This window comes from Prionailurus bengalensis, chromosome B1 (assembly GCF_016509475.1).
Source record: "Prionailurus bengalensis isolate Pbe53 chromosome B1, Fcat_Pben_1.1_paternal_pri, whole genome shotgun sequence".
NCBI classification, from domain to species: domain Eukaryota; kingdom Metazoa; phylum Chordata; class Mammalia; order Carnivora; family Felidae; genus Prionailurus; species Prionailurus bengalensis.
Window position 1 is genome coordinate 100,070,262 of NC_057344.1, and position 24,614 is coordinate 100,094,875.

The 24,614-nt window shown below is 37.2% G+C and overlaps 1 protein-coding gene across 1 annotated transcript; it reads right to left on the reverse strand.

Moving 5' to 3' along the window:
• Nucleotides 1-21,605: 21,605 nt before the first annotated feature.
• LOC122476328 (60S ribosomal protein L6-like) lies at nt 21,606-22,204 on the reverse strand. The gene has a single exon (XM_043568879.1). The coding sequence runs from the start codon at nt 22,187-22,189 to the stop codon at nt 21,644-21,646; it is 546 nt and encodes a 181-aa protein (XP_043424814.1). The 5' UTR covers nt 22,190-22,204; the 3' UTR covers nt 21,606-21,643.
• Nucleotides 22,205-24,614: the final 2,410 nt, after the last annotated feature.

A 24,614-nucleotide genomic window follows, 5' to 3' on the forward strand; every position in this document is an offset into this window, starting at 1 on the left:
CACTTTCTTATTCAGCCTTATTTCAGTCCTTTTTAAGAATATACAGGAGATCTGGGCACCTGGATGCCTCAGTCGGTTGAACATCAAACTCTTGATTTTGGCTCAGGTCATGATCTCATGGTTTGTGGGTTCTAGCCCTAGAATTTCTCTCCCTCTCCCTCTCTCCCTTCCCTGCTCAGGCACATGCTTTCTGTCTCTAAATAAATAAATGATATATAAGAGACCAAAATTTCTGTTCTCCCTATTCATATTAGCAACATTTTAGTTAAAGCTGTGATGACACAGTTACAAAAGAAAAAGAAAATTGAGTTCAAGAATAAGAATTCCCAAAGAGACTATTTTCTTTTAATTGAGAAAGACAAGATTTTAAACAAAGGCAATGATGTAAGTTAAATATTAAATACAGAAAAAAACAAGCTTCAATTAACTTAAATTGCCATTCTCTGTGTTCCCCTATCTCTTTTGATTGTTGTACTTAGGATGCTGTTCTAAGTGTGGTGAAGTTAAGTATCTATCTTTCTCACTGAACTGTGACTCTCTTGGGGGGTGGGGGAAGAGAAGCAACAACAACAACAACAAAAAAGCTGGGTCATTATTTTTGTATCCTTTCGTGGTACTGGATAGTAGATCTTCAAGAAAGCCTACTATAAATGAATGGATAAATGGACAGACACGGTAATTAATTAATGGATTTCTTCTGGGCCCACATTTTGAAAATTATATAAAGAGTAATCAGTTATATTGGTTTTATAATAATTTTATTTGGGGGATTTCTATTGCTGCAAACTAAATATTTCTAATAGATAACAGTGCTTTATTCTTTACATTGATTTTCTTTGCCTTTTTTCAATGGCAAAAATCTTTTCTTTAAAGTAAAATCTATAAAATATACACTAAACTAATCAAAACAAGCATATGTATTAAGCTTTTTGGTGGCAACTGAAAGTAATGCAGTGAAATACACACACACACACACACACACACACGTGTACAGAGGGAGAGGCATTCAAGGGGCGACATGCCTCTACTCTGATGAATATTGAATACTTTCCTACTTTAAAAAAGTCATCATACCATAAAATTGTCCTTATAAATTAAAAATTAGATAGTCCTCTCATGCTCATGGTTCTTAAATAACTATGTGCTACTATTAAAAATAATATTATGCCAGTTCCAGGATCTCTTAGTTTTCCTCACTTTTGACAGTTTCATTGATTCAGATGCTTTGATCTATTTTTCTGAAAATTGCATAAGAGGATTCTGAAGGTATCTAAAGGGCCAGACAACTGGGATTGGGGGGAGGGGGGAGAAAGGAAGAAGGAGAAAGTCAATAACAACAACACAAAAGCATCAAAAAGGTACTAAATTTCTTGTTTTAATTCAAATGACCAAATTTTATTTTATTTTATTTTAATTTATTTATTTATTTATTTATTTACTTTTTAATTTAAATTACCAATGATCTGTTATAGCAAGAGAAAGGAGTAACTCCTCAACTCAATCCAACTCTGAAACAGAAAATCATTTCTGTGTTTGGATGTTTTACCCCAAAATAATCCCTGGAGAGGTTTTCAACTTTCCTGATGCCTGATAATAATAAAATGAACCATTGATCTCTTCTGACCAATTCCAAATATGGAATTAAATGTTAAAAAATCAGATACTAGAAATAGAAATTGCCTGGTCTCCACTGTTTGGAAAGGTCAAGTATTGATTTTCCTTTTAATGTATTTTTTTAGTGTTTGGGGGAGGGGTGTGTCTTTTGTGTGCAGGCCTGTGAGTATGCATGTCTGAATGTGTTTGTGTCTGTGTTTCTTGGGAGGGTAGGGGGAGGTGGCACCAATTATTTGCAATGGAAGTATTCATGGCCTTTGAAAACGGCCATTGAGGACAAGAAGAATATAAAGAATGAGAGGGAGTCAGGCTGCGTTTCATAATGTTAATTTCCCTATTTGCTAGGAAGCTAGTGAGCCTATAGATCCTGCCTGTCTCTTACTCTTTTACTTGGTGCTGAATATAATGAAGAAAGAAGCTACAGAGAACATTTCAGAAAAATCTGGAAACTTAGATTTAATGCAGCAAAGCAGCTAAAAATAAAAATCTTTAAAGCCTGATCAAACCAACCAAATATCTGAGGTCAACTAGAAAACTAAAATGCCTTTCTCATGTTATTTCTAATGGAATCTGAGGTCAAAAAGCATAACAATGAGCTCCTTCTTCCATTCAGGATACTTCTCAGATTTTGTAGCTATTGTTTCAATTTTTCAGTATAGTCCTGAAACATAGCACTGCTTTGTAAACCTCTAAAAGAGAAAAGAAACTGTGCTCAAGTACTGAATACCATTCCACTCAAACCATGACACAAAAGATTTAAAGAAACCTAGCATTTAAAAAATAATGCATATACCAAACAACAGAGCATGTACATATATATATTCTTACACTTTTGCACATACACATAAGGTATCTCCTGAGAGTGCAGAGAGTCCTAATACCTGATCGAATTTATTCATTCAGTGTTTTCAGAGTAGTATCTATAATTTACAAAACATTGCTCTAGGCACTGGGTATGCAGCAGACATTGAAAAACATTCTGGGGCCCTTGGGTGACTCAGTTGGTTAAGCATCTGACTTTGACTTGGGTCAAGATCTCACAGTTTGTAAGCTGGAGTCTCCCATCGGGTTAGCTCAACCCCTGCATCTGGTGAGCTCAAGCCCTGCTTCAGGTGAGCCCCGCTTCCCTCTCTCTCCCTCTGCCCTTCCCTCGGCTTCCCTCTCTCTCCCTCTGCCCTTCCCTCATGTTGCGACCTTTGTCTCTCTCAAAAAAAAATCCTGATCTTCTAAAACTTATATTCTTGAGGAGAGTCAGCTATAAAAACAAAAACAAGTAGGTAAAATATATGAAATATGTTGTATACTAAAAAGTGGAAGGAAAGTGCTAAGAAAAAATAAATTGTGGAAGGGAAAGAGAAGGTGTGGGGGGGGGAGAGGAAGTTTTAGATGAGGTGGCCCATGAAGATCTCACTGACACAGTGATATAAGTGAGAATGAGAGCATATATCAACAGGAGTTGAGGAAACAAACTTCTGTCAGTATGTCAAACAGAAAAACATAAATAATATAGAGAAAAATGTACTTAGAGAATTGGGGAAGTCTGCCATGGATTTAAGAAGTTAAAAGGATTCACCATCTTAGCTGTGATGGAAAGAACAGAAAAGAGTGGTTATTACCATCGTCATGTCACCATAGTGTCTAGATATGCATGAAGGTGGGACAGTTTAAAGGATACTGAGGTCACCATTAATTACAACTCCCTCAAAGTATGCATACAGAGCAAAGATGGCCTGTGCCTTGCTTCTATGTTTTAAATTACTCACAAGTGCATTTAACAGATGGAAATTACTCACATCAGAACCATACTGATAAACTGAAACAATAGATACAAAATCTGGGAAATATCCTGAATTGGAAGGAGTTCATTGCTGTGCTTTGACCTCACCTTCCATTAGAAATAGCATGAGAGGGGCGCCTGGGTGGTGCAGTCGGTTAAGCGTCCGACTTCAGCTCAGGTCACGATCTCGCGGTCCGGGAGTTCGAGCCCCGCGTCAGGCTCTGGGCTGATGGCTCAGAGCCTGGAGCCTGCTTCCGATTCTGTGTCTCCTTCTCTCTCTGCCCCTCCCCCCTTCATGCTCTGTGTCTCTCTGTCTCAAAAATACATAAACGTTAAAAAAAATTAAAAAAAAAAAAAGAAAAGAATAGCATGAGAAAAGCATTTTAGTTTTCTGGTTGACCCCAGATCTTTAGTTGGTTTGTTTAGGCTTTAAAGAGTTTTATTTTTAGCTGCTTTGCTGCATTAAATCTAAATTTATCAAGACGTAACTCCATTATGAATCAAGGAAGATCTGTATATAGACTACAAAAGAGGATCAATACAGTTTAGGTCCTGACAGGGATAACATATTATTTCAGTAAGAACACTGGAAGGCATGAGCTAGAGAGAAAATCCTGAGAATGGGATCCTCAAAATGAAGATAATGGAGTGATTGCAGTTATTAATAATGACAATAGCTGTGACCATGAGACAGTGAGTTTATAAAGGAGAGTCAAAGACATGATCATTGTAAGGAAAAAATTAAAGAATTGGAAGGATGGAAATGTGTATGTTTCATGAAAGTGGATGATGAAATCGCCAGGGATTTGACAGGGGTAATATAGGAGACCTGACAGTGAGGCAAAAGCTGAACTCTTATAAAAAAAATGAAAAGTGACCTGAGTTTGGTGGATGGCTACAACACAGAGGAATATGTGGTAGTTTGGTCTGATCATGTGAAATTCAAAACAGGGGAACTTATAGGAAAGTAAATTGGCTTGGAAGTGCCTGAGTGGAACAGAAGATGATCTCTCACCTCCATTCCAAGTAAAATGACAAGCCTAGAAAGAGAAAACACCATCACTTAGGCGGGTGTAGGGAATTCTGGGTCTTCAGGAGACAGCCAGATTTCTGGCATAGCAACAAAGGGAAGTGCCCATTTCAAAGAAAGGTTGAAAGTATTGCTGAAGACTGATGGTGAATCTATTGAAGTTATGGAGAGGTGACTGATAGATGCAAAAAACTAAAAATAAAAAATAAACGATGCTACAGAGCTCTGTAAGGATTAGAGTCCGAGGAAAAGGAATTACTCGGTAGTCATGGGGTTACTGATGAAAGCAAGAATAAACAGATGGTAAAGTTATTTATTCCCTAATGTAGCCTTGTTCTGGCTGTTGGGAGAAGGTAGGAATGTGAGTCTTTCTTGGAGTAGATACAGTTCTTGGGGTTATATCTTGATCCAACCAAAAGAGGTGTAATGGATTACAGGGAGGAGGTGATTTTGGTTTAAATCATTTTTATTTAGCTACCAAAATAAGGCAATATTTTCATTGTTTAAAGATTTATTCTTCTAAGTGAAAGTATCTTCAGCTTTATTTTATTTTTCACGTAGATTTACACAAGTATTGTGGGTGAAAAAAATTAGGAGCACAGTTGGTTACAATGCCAAAACTAAGTTAAAAACAACATTAATAGGGGCGCCTGGGTGGCGCAGTCGGTTAAGCGTCCGACTTCAGCCAGGTCATGATCTCGCGGTCCGGGAGTTCGAGCCCCGCGTCAGGCTCTGGGCTGATGGCTCAGAGCCTGGAGTCTGTTTCCGATTCTGTGTCTCCCTCTCTCTCTGCCCCTCCCCCGTTCATGCTCTGTCTCTCTCTGTCCCAAAAATAAATAAACGTTGAAAAAAAAAACAACATTAATAATCCATAAAGAAATGGGACAATATGTCCTTGCGGGGAAGTTGATATCAAGAAAGATCTGTGCTGTGTATTCACCATGGGTTTGTGTGTTGGGTCAATTTAGCTAATTTGCTAAACTGGGACTACACTTTCCACAATGCTCTTTCTTTAAAAAAAAGTTTACTTATTTATTTTGAGAGAGAGGGAGTGCATGCAGGGAGAGGGGCAGAGAGAGAAGGAGAGAGAGAATCCCAATCCATGTTGTCAACGCAGAACCTGACATAGAGCTCAATCTCATGAGCCATGAGATTATGACCTGAGCTGAAACCAAGACTTGGACCCTTAACTGACTGAGCTCTCCAGGCACCCCACCACAATTCTCTTTCTTTTTATTTTCAAATTAGCCTTGGTCACAGTAGCCATTTTGTGGATGCTTCAGGCAGTCATCTTTTTTTGACTAAACATCAGTGCAAGAGTACCTGTGCTGTTGTACTTCATACACATCATTACTTATCTGCTGGCTCGCTTTGTTGTGTGCGACAGTAGCCAGAACTGAGGTTCCTCCAGCTCCTGCCATAACTACCTTTTGCTTCCCCAACTCTGGACCAGATGTGTTTAGCTCCATGACAAAGTGCACTGGAATTACCTTCCATGTCACCCCCATCATCAAAACTGGAGGTGTGGAGAAGGTGAGAAGCTGACACAGGTTCCGACAATGGGATCCAATCTGTCCTTGTTCTTCTACTTCATATCCGTCATCTCTTCCCAGCTATCTACCATGCTGACTTTGGTCTCCAGAAAAATCAACCTTACACAGATTATTGAACCAGCTGCCACTAATGTATAACATCAAGTCAGTATAATAAATTCTCACTATGCATCACTCCTAGTAGTTCTGATACAACCTCTTACTTGCTATGTGAGAATCTAATAGTTAAGTATCCCTGCTAAGTCCCAGTTTCTTTTACTGTAAAATCCCAATAGTATTTCTACTTCAAAAGATTCTTGTGGGGCACCTCATTGGCTCAATATCCTGAGCATCTGACTCTTGACTTCAGCTCAGGTTATAATCCCAGGGTCATGGGATAGAACCCTGCATCTCACTCTGCACTGAGCATGGAATCTGATTGGGATTCTCTCTCCCTCTCCCTCTGCCCCTCCCCTACTCACACATACTCTCTCTCTCTCTAAGATAAATAAAATGAAAACAAATTTAAAAAAAAAGATCCTTATGAAAAAAATAAGAAGGTTATGTAAAGTACTTAACACAGTTGCTGGAACTTAATAGTTACTCAGTAAAGGGTGGCTGTGATTCTGTAGAGTAAATAAATTTACAACATGGCCTAGTTTATATAAATTCTATTTGTAATCAACACGATGGTCTCCTCCTTGAGATAAGGCAGCTTTTATATGCTTTTTTTAAAGTTTATTTTTATTTATTTTGAGAGAGACAGAAAGAGTGAACAAGGAAGGAACAGAGAGAGGGAGAGAGAAAGAGAATCCCAAGAAGGCTTTGCAGTGTCAGCACAGAGGCTGATGCAGGGCTCAAGCTCACGAACTGTGATATCATGACCTGAGCCGAAATCAACAGTCAGATGTTTAACTGACTGAGCCACTCAGGAGCCCCAGGCAGCATTTGTATTCTTAATTCTTTTTAGTTTCTTTAGTAACTCTGAGGAAAGTAATAAACACTATTTATGAAGTCTGCTCCTGAGAAGAATATATATCAGGATATATCATTTTCAGTCATCAGTTGCCTATGGAATAAGATATTATTATGTAGTAAAAACTATATCACAAAAATGTCAATGGCACATTTTTAGATAGAACAAAATAAGAATTATGCTTAATGGAGAGAAAAGTTCTGAGCTATCTGAAAAGATACAAGTATCCTATTTAGATGTTTGAGGGGTAAGAGAAAAAAAATTAAAACCAGGGACAAGAACATTAATAAATCTCTGACCAATTCACCTTTATGAATGTCCTAAAATATGCTATTTTATGGGGAAATTTTTTTTCAATTTAAGGGAATTTTGATTAAAGTAGTCCTTTAAAAATTCATCTAATACAAAATTATTTTCACTATGATGTTTTTATTCCATATATATATATATGTATATATATATATTTTATTTTTACTTTTAGGTGTTATTCTAAAGTGATCATATTTAAGGTAACATATTACTTTAACAAAATAATCCTGTGCTTACCTGCCAACCATGTTGAATATAGGAAAACTTATCCCTTATTATTAGTTTGTAGAGGACTTTCTCTTTCTTTCCTTTACATTAATTCATGTGCTTTACTGAAGTAAAAAAAAATGATTTCTTTTAATCATATTTTCAGATGAATATGAAGTTGGTTGACCTCTTGTAACATTCATTCACGTCTGTTAAAAGTCTGATTAAAAGTTAATATGAAGATTAAGATTGTTGAGCACTGGGGAATCTCTTACTTTCAAGGAGCATCTTTAATAATTCTGAAAGCAGGATGCTTCAGCCATCCAGACGTGCAAATCCCTAATCTCTTCTGTTTCAAGAGATAACCATTTATTTCCATTTCCAAGAGAGTCCATCTGCTCATATGGCTTGAGTTCAGAAGAAGTGGAATCCAATAACTGAAAAAGAAGTGAACTTTCTTTTGTCCCTCAGCAAACTGAGCGTCCCTCCCAGGACAGCAGCAGCTTTAGTGGTCATGACACAATCACAGGGACTCAGAGAGATAAATGAAAAACTGACAAGAATATAAATGGGAGCCTTTAACTAAGCACTACTCAGAAAGAAGAATAAAGGTACACGCTCACAAGCGCTCACCACCGGCACATAGAGGAAAGAAAGATCTGAGTAAAAAAGAGTCATATATTTCAGAAAACTACAAACACAAAGAGGAAGACGGTAACATTCTCTCAATATAAAATAATATTAAATTATTATCGCTCTACTTAATATGTAGGCAGTTCATTGGCTTGTTTTTAATTGTTCATAAAAATCTGTATTATTTTCTCGTTCCAAAATAGCAAATATTGCTGCTTGGCTTATGAGGTATGTGTAAAACATCAGCCTAAGAGTGGAGAAACAACTAGAGAGATGAAAAACGTACTAATATGGAAAGGGTAGGAGAAAGGAAGAAGCAAGAACAACTAGCATGATAAGCAAACCTAACAGCTAATTCTGGTCTCTGTTCTGAAAGTGTAGCATTAGTAGGCTGGCAGCAGTTAACTAATTAAAGCAATAAAATCATCTTATATTTGAAGAACACTTCAAACTTGTTCTAAGTCTTCTTAAGTGATTATCTTTTTTTTTTTTTTAATTTTTTTTCAACGTTTATTTATTTTTGGGACAGAGAGAGACAGAGCATGAACGGGCGAGGGGCAGAGAGAGAGGGAGACACAGAATCGGAAACAGGCTCCAGGCTCTGAGCCATCAGCCCAGAGCCTGACGCGGGGCTCGAACTCCCGGACCGCGAGATCGTGACCTGGCTGAAGTCGGACGCTTAACCGACTGCGCCACCCAGGCGCCCCATAAGTGATTATCTTAAATGAAGGAAATGAAAATTTAAATCACTTGTCCAAAGCCAAAAAATTAATGAATGAAAATCTGTCTTGGAAAACCATATTCCTAACTGCTATTCCACTGTTCTCTCCAGTAACAGTGCTGTTTCCAGAAGACAGACTCCAATCAGGAATCATACACCTCAACATCTGGATATCTAACTCATAAAATAATGGCATTCTGTAGTCTGAAAAGACTTCACATATCATTTACTAATGTGTCCTGAAGTTTTCCAAATGAAGACCTTTTTATAAAATATAAAAGTATTTTTCCAATTCCCACAAGGCTGCAATTGGACTTTTCGGCCCTAGTGATTGTGGAAGCATATGAAGCACATGCACTCAAGGTCTCCTTGCATTATTCCAAGCTTCATAATTTGGAAACTGGTGACTTAGTCCAATCCTCTCATTTTAGAGAGAGGAATCCAAAACCCAGGGAAATTAAGTGAATCACCCAAGGACATAAAGCAAGTTATTCAAAGGACCAAGAGTGCAACTACTCTATGCTGCCTTCCTTCCTCTCTCATTTGGGAACAATTTCTTTTTTGTTTCCCTCTTGGCATATTGTGGCTGTAGTTATCATGAGATTTGAATTCTATTTTGAGTGGTTGGTTGACTTGGCAACACTATTTTCCATACAGCCTGTACTTCATTCCAGCAGAGAATCCAATGATTTCTCTGTTTTCTGCTACTGATTGATAGAGTGCCAACACACTGAGGAGATTCAAGGAAAAAGAAATTCATTAAAAACAAAGATGAATACATAAAATTACTAGGAAAAATAAATTTGGGGTGTTTATCTTTGCCATCAGCAGAATGATGAATTAAACTGAGTGTTTTAATTAATTCTATTATTTTCTTTGCATATTGGGGAAACTTTTCTATGAGGCCTTTGCAAAAGTGTAAAAACATAGAACAAATACTACACATATCATATATCATTGAGGCTGTCTAGTATCCTAGGAGTTTTCTCAAAAGTTGCTTTGTGATGATCTCACTTTGAATGGAAAAAAAAAGATAAAGTAGCAGCTTATATTTTAGCATTTTCTTATGTAGTAATCATTAACTTTTGCAAAAGAAAACGTAGTACTAAATATGTATTTCATTCAGGTAGTGATGTTGTTTTGGTTCAATATGATCAATTACTAAAAGGCAAATTTTTATTTGGTCAATGTGACTTGCCATGAAACATTTTTGATTTTTATTATCTTTATTTGTAAACCTGCATAACTAAGTGTGACAAAATAAATGTGTCAAAAATGATGGACTCTCGCCTATCTTACTAGACCTTAGGAGAAATTAAGCCAATGAGAAGTAAGTTCTGGTGGAATTATTTCGGTCTTATGGAAACATACCAATCAGGAACCACCTCTGATAGAATAAGCTGGGGATGTTGGGAAACAGTCTGAGTGCAGGCTAAAGGAAGCATTTAAACGGTCAGATTCCCAGTGAAGATGTCACATTTCTGCTATATGTAACTTGCCTGTACACATAATTCTTTGGGCTTTAACTATACTCCAACATTTTTTTCCTGCAAGTAAAACTCAACAATAAAAAAAAAAAAAAAAAAAAAAAAGGAGGCGCCTGGGTGGCTCAGTCAGTTGAGCTTCCTACTTTAGCTCAGGTCATGATCTCACACTCCATGAGTTCAATCCCCGCATTGGCCTCTGCACTGACAGCTCAGAGCCTGGAGCCTGCTTCAGATTCTGTGCTCCCTCTATCTCTGCCCCTCCCCTGCTCATGCTCTGTCTCTCTCGGTCTCAAAGATAAATAAAAACATTAAAAAGATTTTTTTTTTAAATGAGCAGCCAAAACAGTAGTTAAAGTTCAAGGAGGTTATTAATTTCCCATTTTTCCCTGGCCACATTCCTTAGAGGTACACCGTGAAACTGTGAAATTCTCAATATAATAGCTTTAGATTGCTGGCCAGTGAGACAGGTAAAATAAATGCATGCAGGATTCAATCAGGCAGCAGAGTAATTAGATACAACCAATAGAGATTACAGTGTTTCCTCAAATCAAATCAAATAATTTTGTATGAAGGTTATGATATTTTTAAATGAGTAAAGATATAATCACTCAGATCGCAAAAAGTGTAGTCTTGAAAATTCCCTTTGCTGTCACTTGAACAAAGAATTAATCTACAGGTGCTCACAGACCCCTCCAAGATGCAGTGCCTGGATCCATTGTTCACTGCCCAATTTCATAACTTGCACTCAACGCTATAAATTCGTACATGTCACTTTTTTCTTGGTAAAGTTTCATTATCGTCAGGGGGCAAATCTTCTTGCCATATTCACAGCTCACAGAGGAACTCCTATCTGAGACAGTGCGAACATCATGACAGATGAAAAAGAGGCATACACTGCAATGGCTCTTAATGCTTCTGCTCAGAAGTATCACACACACTTCTAAAAATATAATTCTTCTGCTCTCATTCCATTGACCAATACAAATCTCCTAGCAAGTTCAACAGTAGACATAGGTATATCATTTTCCTTTAAAAATAAACCCCTTTTTGCTCTTGTGATGTGTTTCACCCTACATGGTGTGTAGTTTGATATCAAAATTCATGTTATGACTACTTTTTGAAAGATAGTTTTCTGCTATATTTTTTGCCTCCCTTTACTACTAGCCTCTCTGACCTCTCCTATTTTCTAAATATATCTCTTATGTAAATATATTTGACATATAGTTCTTGTTAAAAAATGTATTGCTGGATCTTGAATTTTAGCCAATATGGGTACAAAGTCTTTTTTCTTAATTGATATATTTAACAATGTACATTGTTGTAACCACTATTGGGCTTTTCTTTCATCTAACTTCTCTTTTTTTTTAATTTTTTTTTTTTTTTTTTAAGAAAGAAAGACAGAATGTGAGCGGGGGAAGGGCAGAGGTGGAAAAGGAGACACAGAATCCGAAGCAGGCTCCAGGCTCTGAACTGTCAGCACAGAGCCCAATGTGGGGCTTGAACTCACAAGCTGTGAGATCATAACCTGAGCCGAAGTCAGATGCTTAACTGACTGAGCCACCCAGGTGCCCCTAACTTCTCTTTTTATATTCATTGCATTATATTATGTTTATTTTGTTCACCTCTATACCTCCATGAGTTCTAGGCCTTAGATAAATACACTTTCTTCTTTTTTGGCGGTTCCTATACATTTTTCTGATATGTATTTGTATTATAAGCAGTGTCTACTGCATATTGATCTATGTATCTATACCTGAAGCAAAACAAGTTATCTTTTTCTGCTTTCACCACCTTTGGCCTTCCATCTCTCCAACACCACTCTCTCCTGTTCATGTCAGCCAGAGTTTCTTTATGGATTTTTATGGGCGTCCATCTTTTAGACATTGTTTTCTTAAGCAACAATAAATTTTAGTAAGTTCTACACCTACCTTTATTTCTCATATCATAATGCATTTCTCCTAGTTTTACTTCTATTCTGGATATAATATATTCGTGGGGCGTCTGGGTAGCTCTGTGGATTAAGCTGCCTACTCACAATTTTGGCTCAGGTGGTGATCTCACAGTCATGAGATCAAACCTCACATTGGACCCTGCATTTGACACGGAGCCTGCTTGAAATCTCTTCCTCTCCCTCTGCTCCTCTCTTGCTTGTGAGAGTGCACTCCCTCTCTCCCTCTTTCTCTGTAAAAAATAAAAATAAAAAATAGGTGTAATATATTCTCTAATACTCTTTCAGAGAGGTCTTTTTGTAGTAAATATTCTAAGTCCATTTATACCTAAAAATATTCTTATTAGCTCATATTTAAATAAGTTAAAAAGAAAATTCTAGGTTTACTTTCATTTTCCTTCAACAATTTGAAAACAATTTATTATATTTTTATATCTCATTTGCCTTGAGAAAATTGATACCACTCTTCTCATCCTTCAACCCTTGAAGTGACTTACTTTTCTTGCTAGAAGCATTTAAAATGTCATTTTCATCTTTGATGTTTTTATATTTCACTATTATGCATCTAAATGTACATTATTTTTCTTTTCAGCAGATCACATACATTTTCAAACTAAGATCTTATGCCCTCTTTTTTTCAAGAGGGGTTGAATTTTCAATTATTATTTTTTAAGTTTATTCATTTATTTTGAGAGAGAGAGAGAGACAGAGACAAAGACAGAGAGAAAGTGCATATACGCATGAGGAGGAGAGGGGCAGAGAGAGAGAGAGGGTGAGAGAGAAAGAATCCCAAGCAGGTTCCACACTATCAGCTCAGAGCCCCATGCAGGGGTCAAACCTACAAACCATGAGATCATGACCCCAGCCAAAGTCAAGTCAGATGCTTAAGCAACTGAGCCACCCAGGCGGCCATCAATTATTATGTTTTTTCATATTTTCTTCCCTCATGTACTATTTCTGCTTCTTAGCTCTCTTCATACCTGATGCTTAAATTTTTGCTTCTGTGCTCCATTATTATTTTATTATATTTTGTTTTTCTGTCTCTTCATTCTAGGAAACTTCATGGTTTTTTAGCTCAGTGATTTATTCTTTTGTGAAATTCAATCTGCTATCAGGCCTATCCATTGAGTTTTTTATTTCAAAGTTAGTCTTTTTGTAACCATTATCTCCAATAGATCTTGGTTATAACCCAATTTCTGCTTCATGTTTCCAATATTTTTCCCATCTTGCATATTTACTAGGCCAATTTTAAATTTGTGTCTACTTCATTAGATTCACTTCCTCTGGCATGTGTTGTTTGCCTTCTTTGCTTTCTTTCATGGTTTTTTCCCTCAAACTTCACTATGAGCTCATCTTTTAAGTACTTGGTACTATCAGTTGTCTACTAATAATGATTGCTAGAGGAGAAGATAAAACCTTAAAGATTAGCATATGCAACCCGGAGTAAATGTATGGAGCAGAATGGAGGACATATTTCAGGGGAGAGAGTTTCTTGATTGACATCTGAGATTGACCATCCACTCTGTTTCTTTTCCAGGAATCCTTTATCTGCAAAGAAATGTTTTAGACCCTGTGCTCTAGGCTCTGCTTTTTCTTTTTGAGACCAACACTCATTGATACAATTGCCTTATCCAGAGGGAAAAGGGAAAAGCAAACATTCAGAGGATGGCTAGCTTCCCAGCACTTGTTGTAGCTCCCATCCCAGCCAGACTCCAGATGACCTCGATGTCACACTGAAGCAGGAGTGTGGAGCGTAAAGAAAAGAGCATACCTGGAAGGTCCTTTCCCAGCATCTTCTGTCTGTGGTTCTTTTGGATTCCTAAAAACAATCTTGCTAGTTGCTGAAATGGCTAGTTGCTCTGTGGACTCTCCATTGTTGTGTTTTAGTGAGGAAGTCAACAGCCTAAGTTAATTTGTCATTTTTCTGGAAGTTGTAAATACATGTGCATGTGCATTGTATTCTTCATCAGAAGATACATTTGACTCTCAGTGATATGCATGTGACTTACGTGAGGCTAATCTCAGTTTCTACAATTTTCGTCACTTATTTTGTATCAACCTAGAGGGTAAATTTGATAAGTTTTGGATTTATTCATATCTATTTCTCTCTTTATCTATATGTCAACCTACCTACTTATCTATCTGGATAATTTAGGGTTCAGTCTAATATTTGTGCAGTATGATTGTTTATGCCAGTAAGATATTTGATAATTATTTATCTCACAGGTATAAGTATTGTAAAGAACAACATTTCCCAAAATGCTTTTATTAAAGAAACAGATGTAGTTAATTCATTTGTTTAAACAAATGTACACAATATATTTACTAAAATACTAAGAATTCTTCATATATTAATGTGCATCATGAATTTTGGGAAAAAGTCATGGCATTATATATATATATATATATATATACACACACATATATGTATGTGTATATAAAAATACTATACATATATACGTATACATTTATACATATATATACGTATATATATGCATAGTATTTTTAAAGTTACAAATATGACTCATAAAATATAGTATGAGCATGTGCAAAATTTTATTTAATTCAAAAAAATGTAAAGCCAGCAGGAGGATGATTTGAAGACCAGAAATTTGTATAGTCCATCAGAAAAGGCATGCTGAATAAATTTGTTAAATTACAGATAAAACTGATTTATGTCCTATAAGACAGTAAAACTGTAACCTTTGAGGTAATCATTTCCACTCATCAGTATTAATTTACATCTCTACCTCACAAAAAAGTCAACATGTACCTCACAAAGCCTAACCCTTGTCAATATTAAATTTTATTAAAAAACAAAACAAAAAACAAACAAACAAGGGAGGGACCTCCTCTTAAATAAATGATCCAGGGGTGGATCTGTTAGACAATGTTCAAGAATGATCTTGAAAGAACCTTTGGCCATCTTTGTTTGTAAACTTGGGGTCATTTTTATAAAAATTATTTTTCAAATATATTAAGTGGTCTGTTCAATGGATATCTATCAGGATTAGTATTTCTATATCTATATTTTGGAAAACATTAGAATAGACCATACATAAGTACAGATATCAAGAAATCATAGAGTTGAAGAATAGGTAAAATCTGAACTAGCATTGAGTAACACATACACTAAGTACCCCTTTCTTTTTACATGTTGTTGCATGTCATTTTTTGTTTATTCTTTTTCTTCTTTTATTCTTAAGTTTCTGGATTTCTTTCCTAAAACCTGTGTGTTGCTACCTTTGGAACTTTCCTTTCATAATAAAAACTTCCTTCATTTTTTTCACTTTCTTCAATGTTGGTATACCATGAGGAGACTGTTCCCCCAAAGCCTTCTCCAAGGATGTAGCTAACAAGGAAGTAGTAAGCATGTAACACTCCATTGTCTGGGAATCAGAAAGTGGGAGGGAACCCTGACTACCATTTCTAAGTCGTTCATACACTATATTCCTTAACACTTTGTTCCTTTGAAGCTTTTGCCTTTGTACTCTTTCTCTTTGGCATTATCTCTTAATATCTGAGCCAGAAATTATCATTCTGGAAATATTAAAACATCTTTCAGTCTTCCTCAGGTACTATCACAACAATAGGATATTTCAGTCTGTACCACTCAGTTTCTGATTCCATAACCATCAGTTACCATGTTCTGTGAATTTGTGGTGACCTAGACACCCTTCAACCCTTTCTTTCCTTCTCATTAATTCCTTATTATTTTCAGTTCCTTTCTGTAGAACTTGGATTATATGAGCCATCCCTTCAATACATTTATTTCTAAATATGTTCAATTTCTTTAGAGGTTTTGTTTTATCTGAGGGAAGTATATCATTGATGAACAAAAACCCTACAACAACAATCAAAGATAGCCTTGATGGAGGAGTTAAGATGGTGGCGAAGTAGGAGGACCAGGATTTCCCTCATCCCTCAAAGACAGCTGTATTGAGGTCATATCACTCGCAACACCCAGGGAATCAATATGCAAAGTGAAGAAGGATCTTCACAGGTGGAGGGAGACAGCTTGGCAGGATCAAGGTGCATGTATGTGTATTGGGGGAGAAAAACAGCATTGGCATGGAAGGGAGGAAACCCCTTCTGTGGAGAGACAAAAGGGAAAGACAGAGAGGCTATGGAATTGGGGTATTGAGTAAGTACAAGAGGTAAACCTCTTGGTACCATGGACTGGGGAATGAGAAATATGGAGAGTGTCAGTTTCTATTTGGCAAACAGCCTTAGGAGCTAAAGATCTGAGTTTTCAGGGTGTGCAACTTTCTCCTGACCTGAGCTGGCCCTGTGCACGCCCCTGCAGTGTGGGAGGGGGAAGGAGCTGACTCCAGGGCACTGTAGCGATCTCAGGGCCACACTGGGAGAGAACAGTCCCTTCCCTTGAGTGTTGTTGGAAGAGCGTTTATTGCCTCCAGAAGGACAAAAGGCCCTGCAAGTGCCAGCCAAAAGGCTTTTCATTGGCAGGGCTGGGTGGCGCAATACCAGAACATGGTCCATGAGATGCAGGGCTCTTTAAGACATTGGGTTTGAATCCCAGCTGAGCACCTATGAAGAGCAGCAAACTGTGGAGTAGGGCAGGCTGACCGTCCATGCTGCTCTGTGAGGGTTGCTTGAACAGTGTGGTTTGAGACACTCTGTCTGGGGAGGAGAGATTGGGGAGTTGTCATTTTTCCCCATCACCAACAGGGTGGGGATTCAGGAAACAGGACAGTGGGAACCCAGTGGCAGCTGGAACCTCTTACACTAAACCCCACGCCTCCACGCCAGGCAGCTGCTTATCTACTGGAGCAAGACTGACACTTGAATGAACCAGACAGCCTCTCTTCCCAGGACAGCCACCAGTGCCAGTCACCAACACACAACTTTCCTGCGGTTTTGTATGTTAGTCTGTTTGTCTTTTTTTTTCCTTTCCTTTCCTTTCCTTTCCTTTCCTTTCCTTTCTTTTCCTTTCCTTTTATCTTTTTTCTTCTCTTCTCTTCTCTTTTTTTTTTCTTTCTAGCTCTTCTTTTTTTCCTTTGGAATCAGGCTCATAGTTTCTGATATGGTTTTTGATCAATTCTTATTTTATATATATAGTGTATATATATATAGTGTGTGTGTGTGTGTATATATATATATTCTGTTTTGTTTGTTTAATTAGGCATTTACTCTATTCTTTTTATTTACTTTATTCTTTTTCTATATATTCTTCTTCTTTATTTTCCTTTTCCTCTCTCTTGATTGAAGCTTATAGTTTTTTATTCACTGCTTGGTCTTTTTTTCACCCCTTTCATTTTTCTGTTTGTATGAGATCAGGCATCTTCCTCCCCTTTCCTTTTTTCCAGGGTTACTTCAACTAAAAAGCCAAAGCACACTTGGCTGAAGGTCCAAACACTGCACTACCACAAGCAAGAAAGGGCTTTTCAGAGAACTGACCAGTGGGATAGAGCAGCCAAAATGTAACAACAGAGTACATGAAACACACTCCAAAAAATAGTTCCTGAAGGGCCAGGCCCTGGATGGTGTACGACATAGAAGTTCTCACAGGTGCAGGACACATAAGCTATTAAAACACGTAAAAGACAGAAAACTAGCCAAAATGATGACATAAAAGAATTGTCCTCAAAAGAAAATCTATAAAAAATTACAGCTAGGGAATTGCTCAAAACATATATAAACAATGTATCTAAGCAAGTTTAAAAGTACAGTAATAAGACTAATAGCTGGGCTTGAAAAAATGCATACACGATAGCAGAGAATCTATTGCTACAGAGAACAAAGACCTAGCAAATAGTCATGATGAACTGAGAAATGCTATAAATGAGATGCAAAATAAACTAGAGACAGTGACAATGAGGATGGAAGAAGCAAAGAAAAGAACAGGTGAAATAGACGATAAAATTATGGAAAACTATGCAGTTGAAAAAAAGAGGAAAGGAAATTGCTAGACAATAAGGGGATAATTAGAGAGCTAAGTGATTTCATTAATGAAACAATATCCATATCATGGGAGATCCAGAAGTAGGAAAGTGAGAGAAGGGGGTAGAAGGCTTATTTGAACAAATTAGAGCTGAGAATGTTCCTTATCTGGGAAAGGAAACAGGTATCCAAGTCCAAGAGGCACAGAAAACTCCTTTCAAAATCCACAAAAACGGGTCAACACCATGAAATATAGTGAAACTGGCAAAAAAAAGAAAGAAAGAAAGAAAGAAAGAAAGAAAGAAAAAGAAAAAGAAAGAAAGAATTCTGAAAGCAGCTAGGGACAAACAGTCCTTAACCTACAAAGGTAGACACATAAGGGGAGTAGCAGACCTGTCCACTGAAACTTGGCAGGCCAGAAGGGAGTAGCAGGAAATATTCAATGTGCTTCATAGGAAAAATATGCAGCCAAGAATCCTTTATCCAGAAAGGCTGTCATGCAGAATAGAAGGAGAGGTAAAGGCTTTCCCAGACAAACAAAAACTAAAGGAGTTCATGCCCACTAAACCAGCCCTGCAGGAGATCCTAAGGGGGACTCTGTGAGTGGAAAACAGCAAAGACTACAAAGGACCACAGACATCACCACACACACGAAACCTACAGATAATACAATGGCACTAAATCCCTTCCTTTCAATAATCACTCAATGTAAATGGACTAAATGCCTTAATCAAAAAACATAGGGCATCACAATGTATTAAAAAAGAGGATCCATCTACATGCTACAGCTACATGAGAGACTCATTTTAGATCTAAGGACACAAGCAGATAGAAAGTGAGGGGATGGAGAACCATCTATCATGCTACTGGATATCAAAAGAAAGCCAGAGATAAAGTGAATTTTATATTGACATATTAGGTTTTAAAACAAAGACTGTAACAAGAGGTGAAGGGCATTATATCCTAATTAAGGCATCTATCTATCAAGAAGAGCTAACAACTGTGAATGTTTATGCTCCCAATGAGTAGGAACCTAAATATATAAATCAATTAATCACAAACATAAGCAAGCTTACTGATAATAATACTGTGATTGTAGGGGACTTTAATATTACACTTACAACAATAGACAGATCATTTAGGCAGAAAATCAATGAGGAAACAATGGTTCTGAATACTACATTAATCCAGATGTACTTAACAGATATATTCAGAAATTTTTACCCAAAAGCAGAAGAATACACATTCTTCTCAAGTGTACATGGAACATTCTCCAAAGTAGATCACATACTGGGTCACAAAACAGCCCTCAACAAGTATAAAAACTCTGAGATCATATTATGCATATTTTCACATCACAACACGATGAAACTTGAAATCAACAACAAGAAAAAATCTGGAAAGCCCCCAAATGCATGCAGGTTAAATAACATCCTACTAAAGAACAAATGGGTTAACCAGGAAATTAAAGAAGAATTTTAAAAATATATGGAAACAAATGAAAATGAAAACACAACAGTCCAAAACCCTTTGGGATGCAGCAGAGGCAGTCCTGAGAGGACAATACATTGTAATTCAGGCTTATATCAAGAAGCAAAAAAGGTCCCAAATACACAACCTAACCTCACACGTAAAGGAGCTAGAAAGGGAGCAGCAAAGAAAGCCCAAACCCAATAGAAGGAGAGAAACAATAAAGATTAGAGCAGAAATAAACAACACAGAATTAAAAAACAACAACAACAACAACAGTAGAACAGATCAATGAATCTAAGAACTGGTTTTTGGAAAAACAAAATTGATAACCCCCTAGCTATACTTCGCAAAAATATAAAAGAGAGGACCCAAGAGATAAAATCACAAATGAAAGAGGAGAGATCACAACTAACATCACAGAAATACAAATAATTTTTTAAAAACACTATGAAAATTATATGCCAAAAAATTGGACAATTTGGAAGAAATGGATAAATTCCTAGACACTGACACACTACCCAAACTCACATAGGAAGAAATGGAAAATTTGAACAGACCCATAACCAGGGAAGAAATTGAATCAGTAATCAAAAATCTTCCAAGAGTCCTAGGCCAGATGGCTTTCCAGGGGAATTCTACTAGACATTTAAAGCAGAGTTAATACCTGTTCTTCTCAAACTGTTCCAAAAAATAGAAATGGAAGGAAAGCTTCCAGACTCATTCTATGAAGCCAGCATTACCTTGGTTCCCAAACCAGACAAAGATGCCACTAAAAAGAAGAATTACAGGCCAATATCCCTGATGAAACTGGACACAAAAATTCTCAACAAAATACCAACAAATTGAATTCAACAGTGCATTAGAAGAATTATTCACCATTATCAAGTGGGATTCATTCCTTTACTGCAGGACTGATTCAATATTTTCAAATCAAACAATGTGATACATCACACTAATAGAAGAAAGGATAAGAACCATATGATCCTATCAATAGATGCAGAAAAAGCATTTGACAAAACACAGCATCGTTTCTTAATAAAAACCCTCAAGAAAGTTAGGATAGAAGGAACATACCTTAACGTCACAATAGCCCATATATTGAAGGCCCACCACTAGTATTTTCCTCAATGGTGAAAAACTGAGAGCTTTCCCTTGAGATCAGGAAGACAACAGGCATGTCCACTCTCACCACTGTTGTTTAATATAGTATTGGAAGCCTTAGGTTCAGAAATCAGAAAACAAAACAAAATAAAAGGCACCCAAATTGGCAAAGAAGTCAAACTCCCACTCTTCACAGATGACCTGATATTCTACATGGAAAATCCAAAAGACTCCACAAAAAAAATGCTAGAGCTGATACATGAATTCAGCAAAGTCACAGAATATAAAATCAACGTACAGAAATCAGTCACATACACCAATAGTGAAGCAACAGAAAGAGATATCAGGGAATTGATCCCATTTACAATTGCATCAAAAAACATAAAATACCTAAGAATAAACCTAACCAAAGAGGTAAAATATCTTTACACTGAAAAATATAGAAAGCTTATGAAAGAAATTGAAGAAGACACAAAGAAATGGAAAAACATCCATGCTCATGGATTGGAAGAACAAATATTGTTAAAATTTTGATACTACCCAAAGCAATCTATACATTCAATGCAATCCGAATCAAAATAGCACCAACATTCTTCACAGAACCAGGACAAACGATCCCAAAATCTGTATGGAGCCACAAAAGACCCTGAATAGACAAAATAATGTTGAAAAAGAAAACCAAAGCTGGAGGCCCCACAATCTAGGACTTTAGCACGTATTACAAAGCTGTAATCATCAAGATAGTACGGTATTGGCACAAAAACAGACACACAGACCAATGGAATAGAATAGAGAACCCAGAAATGGAGCCAAAAATATATGGCCAACTAATCTTTGAGAAAGCATGAAAGAGTATCCAGTGGAAAAAAGAGGCACATCTTTTTTTTTTTTTTTGAGATGGATCTGTTATTTAATTAGGTTCTTTGTAAGAAATTTAGAACACCAATTTGTGAGGGTAAACTCCATTCGTGAGAGCAAACACAGAGCGGAGGTAGCCCTGAAGCTGAGGAACGGCTTTGATTTTTGGCAGAATTTGCGAGTCCACAGCTTTCTGATCAACCTTGCACTGCTCTGTCTTTCTCTCATATTTCTCATATTTCTCTTTCTCCGTGTCGAAGATCTCACCTTCCTGGTGTCTGGGCTTACGCAGCTTCTTCTTCTTAAAGTAAGCATCACTGAGGTGTTTGGGGATTTTCACATTGCTGATATCAATTTTGGTGGAGGTGGCAATGACAAATTTCTGGTGTGTTCTACGCAGAGGAACTCGATTAAGGGACAGAGGTCCAGTCACAAGTAGCAAGCCACTGCTCAGTTCCTTCAGGAAAACCACTCTCTTGCCTCTGTGGCGCCCAGTGAGGATGATCAAAATGGTCCCAGGAGTGATGCTAGCTCGCAGTTTCCTCACATGCTGACTAAAAGGTTTTTTGACGTGGCTCAACAGCTTCCGAGGTACATCTTCAGTAGGATAATACCTAAGCATTTTGCGAAGTTTAACCACTCGCAAAAAGATAGTCTCTTTAGCAAATGGTGCTGGGAGAACTGAACAGCAGCATGCAGAAGAATGAAACTGGGCCACTTATCTAAATATGAGACAGGAAACCATCAGAATCCTACAGGAAAAAACAGGCACCAACCTCTTCAAACTCGGCCACAGCAACTTCTTACTTGACATGTCTCTGAAGGCAAGTGAGATAAAAGCAAAAATGAACTATTGGAACGTCATCAAGATAAAAAGCTTCTGCACAGCCAAGGAAACAGTCAACAAGACTAAAAAGCAACCAACAGATTGGGAGAAGATAGTTGCAAATTACATATTAGATAAACGGTTAGTATCCAAAATCTATAAAGAATTTACCAAACTCAACACCTTTAAAAACAAATAATCCAGTGAAGAAATGGGCTAAAGACGTGAGTAGACACAAGAATAGACACATGAAACAGACACATAAAGAGATGTTCAACATTGCTCATCATCAGGGAAATACAAATTAAAACTACACTGAGATACCACCTCACACTGGTCAGAGTGGCTAAAATTAACAATTTAAGAAACAACAGATATTGGTGAGGATATGGGGAAAGGGGAACCCTCCTGAACTATTGGTGGGAATGCAAACTGGTGCGGCCACTTTGGAAAACAGTGTGGAGGTTCCTGAAAAAATTAAAAATAGAATTACTTTGTGACCCAGGAATTTATCTGAAGGATACAGGAGTGCTTATTCAAAGGGACACATGCACCCCAATGTTTATGGCAGCACTTCCAACAATAGCCAAATTATGGAAAGAGCCTAAATGTCCACCAACTAATGAATAGATAAAGAAGATGTGGTATATGTATACTATGGAATACTACTCAACAATGAAAAAGAATGAAATCTTGCCATTTTCAACAACATGGATTGAACTAGAGGGTATTATGCTAAGTGAAATAAGTCAGTCAGAGAAAGACAGATATCACATGATTTCCCCAGATGTGGAATTTGAGAAACTTCACAGATGATCACAGGGGAAGGGTAGGAATAATAAGATAAAAACAGAGAAGGAGGCAAACTGTAAGAAATGTTTAAATACAGAGAACAAACTGAGGGTTAATAGGGGTTGGGAAAATGGTTGTTGAACATTAAGAAGGACACTTGTTGGCATGAGCATTGGTTGTTGTATGTTAGAGATGAATCACTGGAATCTACTCCTGAAGTCAAGACTACACTGTGTTAGCTAACTTGATAATAAATAAAAACAAACAAGCAAAAAAAAAATACAAAAAAAAATAATTATTTTATATCTGTATAATAAAAATAAATGAACTACTGATGCATGCAGCATAAACATTAAAAAAAAAAAGATAGCCTTGAATTCATAGACATTTCTTAAGACTGCTTCAGAACCTTTTTCTCTTTTCCCCCTTACAAAAGATAGGTGCAAGAACAACATGACCGTTCAGAGTCTGAGCAGTCAGAAGGCAAATGTAAAAGTCAAATCTCTTAATAATTCAGAAGAAATCTTAGAGGGTTCAACTAATTTGCGTGATGAGTTGAGAAAATTACCTAAGATTTGATAATCTAGGGATCATTCACAGTGGTTGAATTAGCCATATTAGGCCAGGAAAAACTACTGGAGATTATTGCAAAGATTTCAGTCTTGATAAAAAACCAAGGATATAGGGGCACTTGGGTTACTCAGTAAGTCAAATAAGTACTGTTAATATTGGCTCAGGTCATGATCTCCCGATTTTTGAAATCAAGCCCCGTGTCAGGCTCTGCGCTGACAGGCTCTCTCCTCTCTCTGTGGCCCTCCCCCTACTCGCCCGCACGCTCTCTCTCTCAAAATAAACAAACAAACACTTTTTTTTAACGTTAACAAATCAAGGATATAAACTGGAACCAAAATGTCGGAGAGGCAGGGGAAAAATAACCTTTCTCTGCACGCTAGGAATCAAGAATGATGAGAGAGTGATGTAATAAACTACAGGGAGTGTATCATTCCTCTTGAAAACAGAAGTTACATCCGATGCCTAGACGGGAAGAACTGCACTCTTTCAGATACCACCAGAATGCCACTCAGAAAATTCCTCTCAGCCAGAAATGGAAAGAATAGAGAGCACTTTCTAGGAGGTAGGAATTTATCTGCCAGTGTGTGAGAGTCAAAGGCGAGGAAAGTTCACCTTCTAACCAACTCTCGGTGCAGGAAGAGCCTTTCAGGAGTGCTGCAGTCTGAGACGTGACTGTTCATCCCTGAGAAAAACTGAAGACGCTAAAATGGGATCTGATATGTGTCGCCTTCTAACCATAAAATTATGCTTGAAGCCACATTCCTTGCTGAGATGGGTAAGTAAATTAGTTCTTTCTCTAGAAATTCTCATTCCTTATAATGAAGTAAGCCTGGACACCCAACTGTCATTCTATTTG

Coding starts and splice junctions, on each gene's coding strand:
- LOC122476328 (XM_043568879.1), bottom strand. CDS start 22,189: ATGCTTAGGTATTATCCTACTGAAGATGTACCTCGGAAGCTGTTGAGC.